A 4,957-nucleotide genomic window follows, 5' to 3' on the forward strand; every position below is an offset into this window, starting at 1 on the left:
ATGAAAGCTTCTGAGGTTTATTAACCACATATTTCATTTATTGAACTGCACTATTTGCCAAACAAAACTCACAATTTCCACTTAAATGCACATTTCTATCTGCAGCTCCAGACAGAATTATATGCACTTTCTGTTCTTTGCTGTGTGCAAAGGTTTTATATATAAAATGTTCCCAAAGTGGGGGTCCGAGACCCTCCAGGGGTCCTTGAAAAATGACCAGGGGGTCGTCAGCAAACTGGGCACAAACTGAAATCTCACTTCTATTTTATTGAAGCACAACAGGGGAATGTGAAAGGACCGCTGTCCGAGGTTTCACTCCTCCACAGATGATCTGCATCTATTTAAATGAAGGATTGGTGAAAGGCTAATTAATAGGAACCCCTCTGTTACCCCTCTTGTGCCATTTGTCTCTGTCTTTAATATAATCACAACTGCTCACGGACTCTCAACATGCTGTCTTTACAAATGAACCAAAAAGCACAAAGAAGAGAACATGGAGCACTGGATGATCTCAGAACATTATTATGAACAAGCTTGAAACATTTTTAAATCATAATTTGCCTTTTGGGGAAAAGCACCTGCAGTGGGATTGTACCTGCTCACTTAAATTCATGCGTCTGCGTTTGTATAAATTTCCTGTGAAATGTGCGACATGATCTGTTATTGCTCACCTGCCCCCCCCCCCCCTCTCAGTCTGAGAGTGCTTTGTACAGCAATCTGGGAAATGAACGAATGTGTCCTCTGCTTGTCTTCTCTCTCCGCTGGCACACGCTGAGGAGGTACGAGGCCTCTGAGCCACACTGACAATATTACCAGCATCATAACTGGCTTCATATTGTGAAATTCCCTGAATAAATTACTGTGCCCACTCTTTCTCTCTTCTGGTTATGAGCACAGTTATGACCTCAGCTTCTGGTATTTGGGATGGGTATTTCTTTAATGTACATTTCCCAGAAATATTGTGCACAAACAGTTTTTCTAAATGAATTTAACCCTTTACACGACTTCATTTAGGATTTTGACTGACGCTCACATGAAACAGTGACAGCTCTTTCATATCTACAAAGAGCTTCTGATGAGCTGCGTTTGATTCAAGTCGCTGGAACTTGTTCAGTCGTCTGATTAACTGACATGAATCAAGTTTATTTACCCAATCAAGGAGGCAGAACAAAACCACCTCGACACTGCTGGGAAGTTCTGCAGGTCCCCTTTTTAACCTTTACATTTACTCTTGATCGTTTGGTCACAACGGACTCTTGTTAATCAGACACTTGAACTTAAATAAATCCAAACCTCAAACTACAGTTTGCATTTTTCCAATAATGAATTATTTGATAAAATAAGATAAACTACATAAATTGAGCTGCAAGAAGACAGCTGTACTCAATAATGAACTCATAGCTCTCTCACACACACACACACACACACACACACACACACACACACACACACACACACACACGATGAGCTCAATCTGCCGCTGCTGGACATGCATGATTGGGGATAATCCCACATGTTCCCTGCATGTCTCTCAGCAGAGGGGCTGTGTTTTTGATTCTGTATTGATCTGACTGTGAGTGAGCAATATTGATTCCAGGTCAACACAAACGCCCCCCCCCCCCGCACCCCCCATCACTACACATCATACGCACAGCGAGCACGCAGCAGGACATCAGAGGCACCGGGGAAGTTTGACCTGTAGTGTCCGCTGAACTCTCTTCTCTGTCTGCCCGGACACAGACGACAAACAACCTGATGAAATCGCAGCTTCGCGATACCGGCCTCGCTTTGAAGTCCGAGATAAAGACGTTTGCAAGGGCATGTTTTCAAGTCGGAGCTTTTGATAATGCACGATGGCAGCAGAAGAGATGAAACCGCAGTGTTTCTGGAGGCTCAGTTGGATACGAGTGCTGGAAACATCTTAAAGTTCAACATTAGTGGAAGTCTTCGCATTCTTTCCGCCCCTAATTGAGTTCATAAAGTGACACTTGAGAGTGTTTTTGAGTTGAAATGCTTTATCTCGAACGGTAATCCTCTTTCAAGACTTGGCCAATTGCTGTTTTACAAGCCTATTGAACGACTCACTCCTGGTTGATCTTTTACACATGAAGCCCACAAACGCCGCTGCGTCATTCTTCGGGAATTTGTCACTTGCAGAACTCCCCTTGAGCTATTGGTGGTTTCAGAAAATTCAAGACAGTAGCGCACCGTAGAAGTCAATGGTTTACCAGTGAAGTCACTGGGGCACCGCAGTGATGGTGCACTAGTGTACCTCCACCAGTGTGCTGGCCCTTTGTGTATATGAGATGTAGTGTTTTCACTGTCTCCTCCCTGGGAATCCCCCTCTGTTCCAGGCTCGAGCAGCCTGCTGGAGCCGCAGCTGTACATATGTGTGTGTGTCAGGATGTATACACACTGTAGAGTTCAGTTATTCACATTTCAGTGCACGTGTAGGCATGCGCTAATGTAAGCGTGCGCGCGTATGTGTGTGTGTTTCCTCCCTGATTCCCAGGGTTCTGCCGAGTTAAACCCTCTTAAATGTCCCCCTGGCTTTTGTCCTCACGTTTCAGCTGAATTTCCCCGCATTCATCCCACCATTCAGACTCTGTGTGTTCCAGCGCTCAGGAATGTGCTGGGTTTGACAGGCGCCTGAACTGTGTGTGTGTGTGTGTGTGTGTGTGTGTGTGTGTGTATATGAGCATACAACAGAAAGAAAGACGGAGAGGTTTGGAAAGGGGAGTGGATTCTTTTTTCTTTCTTTTTTTTTCTTCAACCTCCTTTGATGCAAAGGTGCTCGATCGGACTCAGAAACACACAATCACCTTACCTTTGCACACACATACTTTTCACCTTTCTACACGCACACACATTCAACACCCACACACACTTGGAGTCACATGTGCTCTCACTCAAAGAGAGCTCTGCACCCACTCACCCTGACACCCACACAACCACCCACACACTCACGTGCACTGCCAAATAGCTCTCACTCTTTACCCTCCCACCCTATCCCCTCCCCACCCACCACCACTGAGCACACACATGTCAACACACACACACACTCACACACACACACACACACACACACACACACACACACACACACACACACACACACACACACACACACAGTTTCACACTAAGTGCATGCGCCTGATCAGGTTTCCTCTTTGCTTTGCGAGCGACCCGCAGTGATAAAATAAACACAAATACGTGATAATCACATTCCAGACATTTCTCTCCTGCCGGTGGGAAGTTTCAACTGGTTTTCTGCAAGAGTTGGTTTCACTGTGTGTGTGTGTGTGTGTGTGTGTGTGTGTGTGTGTGTGTGTGTGTGTGTGTGTGTGTGTGTGCAACCCCGGAGAGAAAAAAGGAGAAAGAAAATGAGAGAGAGGGAACAAAGAGATCTGGGGCGAAGTCTCACACATTCCTCAGTCCTGCCAATATCCTACCAGTATACTAGACCATAACAGCTCAACACACACACACACACACACACACACACACACACACACACACACACACACACGCACGGCAAGAGACAGCTCGATCAGAATAAAGTCTCGTCATTTGCTCTGCATCTGTGGCATCAATCTAACGTGAACATTTCCACTTTTCTTTCTTTTATTTTGAAAATCACATCATGCAACATTTAAACAAAAACTTCCCCTGACAATGGCATCATCAAACCCCAAACACACTAATGCATGACACTTAAAAGCTGGAAAAGTGAAAAGAAGCCAGTGAGTGAAAACAAAACAACATAATTGCAACCCATTGAAATACTAAAGCTCTGAACAGCAAGAGGAGAAGACAGTCCTACCTTGTGTTATCACTAGAACGAGGGAGAGGAGGCACAAGCAGTGAGGAAGAGGCTGTGAATGTGAGAATGGAAGACTTGTGTTGAAAGAGTAGATGTAGATGGGACCTACCTGAGCACATGGCCCGCATGGCATGCACACTTCCTCAGTCAACACGCTTTGTTTCTCCTCCTCTCTGCTGCTGCATGCTTCTCCTCCATCTGTCCGTCTCTCTGCCTCACTCTTCTGTCATTCTCCCCTTCCTCTCTCTCTCTCTCTCTCTCTCTCTCTCTCTCTCTCCCTCGCTCTCTCTCCTCCCCTCTCGTGCTCTACAACCCGTCCTCTCTCACTCTGCTGCTCTCTTCCAACTTGTCCGCTTTTTTGTCCCTCATTTTGCTCCTCACTCTTCTTCTCAGGCACTTGCGCTCAATAAACTTTGTGCAAGTGAGAGTGATCCATGAAGGCAGTCTTAACTAGAACGTCTCTCTCCTCCCCCACGCCGCATGGTATGTGTGTCTGTGTGTGTGTGTGTGTGTGTGTGTGTGTGTGTGTGTGTTGCTTCCTTGCCAGACATTTACCTCCACACATGTCTTCATACATGTTTCTCCCTTTCCCTAATTAGTCTGCCTTTCCTTTCTCTCTCTCTCTCTCTCTCTCTCTCTCTCTCTCTCTCTCTCTCTCTCTCTCTCTCTCTCTCTCACACACACACACACACACACACACACACACACACACACACACACACAATGTTACTGTATGTATGTTTACAAAACTCAATTGTCGTGCTGCTCCTATACTTTTGCCTCCGTGTCACAATATGGTTTTATAATACCCTCCAACCTGTAGTTACATCTGCACATACAGTACAGTACAGTACAGTACGGTACGGTACAGTACAGTACAGTACGGTACGGTACGGTACAGTACGGTACGGTACGGTACGGTACAGTACGGTACAGTACAGTACAATACGGTACGGTACAGTACAGTATAGTACAGTATAGTACAGCACAGCACAGCACAGCACATACAGTACAGTACAGTACAGTACAGTACAGTACAGTACAGTACGGTACAGTACAGTACGGTACAGTACAGTACGGTACGGTACGGTACAGTACAGTACAGTATAGTACAGCACAGCACAGCACAGCACA

At 45.7% G+C, this 4,957-nt stretch overlaps 1 protein-coding gene across 2 annotated transcripts in view; it reads right to left on the bottom strand.

Annotated features, from left to right (window-relative positions):
• Positions 1 to 4,088, bottom strand: part of LOC115026669 (uncharacterized) — a 25,515-nt gene extending 21,427 nt beyond the window's left edge. For both annotated transcript variants that reach the window (XM_029459563.1, XM_029459561.1), the window contains exon 1: positions 3,933 to 4,088. In XM_029459563.1, coding sequence (XP_029315423.1) covers positions 3,933 to 3,956 — 24 coding nt within the window. In that variant the 5' untranslated portion in view covers positions 3,957 to 4,088. The remainder of the gene's footprint in view (positions 1 to 3,932) is intronic.
• Positions 4,089 to 4,957: the final 869 nt, after the last annotated feature.

This window comes from Cottoperca gobio, chromosome 21, assembly GCF_900634415.1.
Source record: "Cottoperca gobio chromosome 21, fCotGob3.1, whole genome shotgun sequence".
NCBI lineage: Eukaryota > Metazoa > Chordata > Actinopteri > Perciformes > Bovichtidae > Cottoperca > Cottoperca gobio.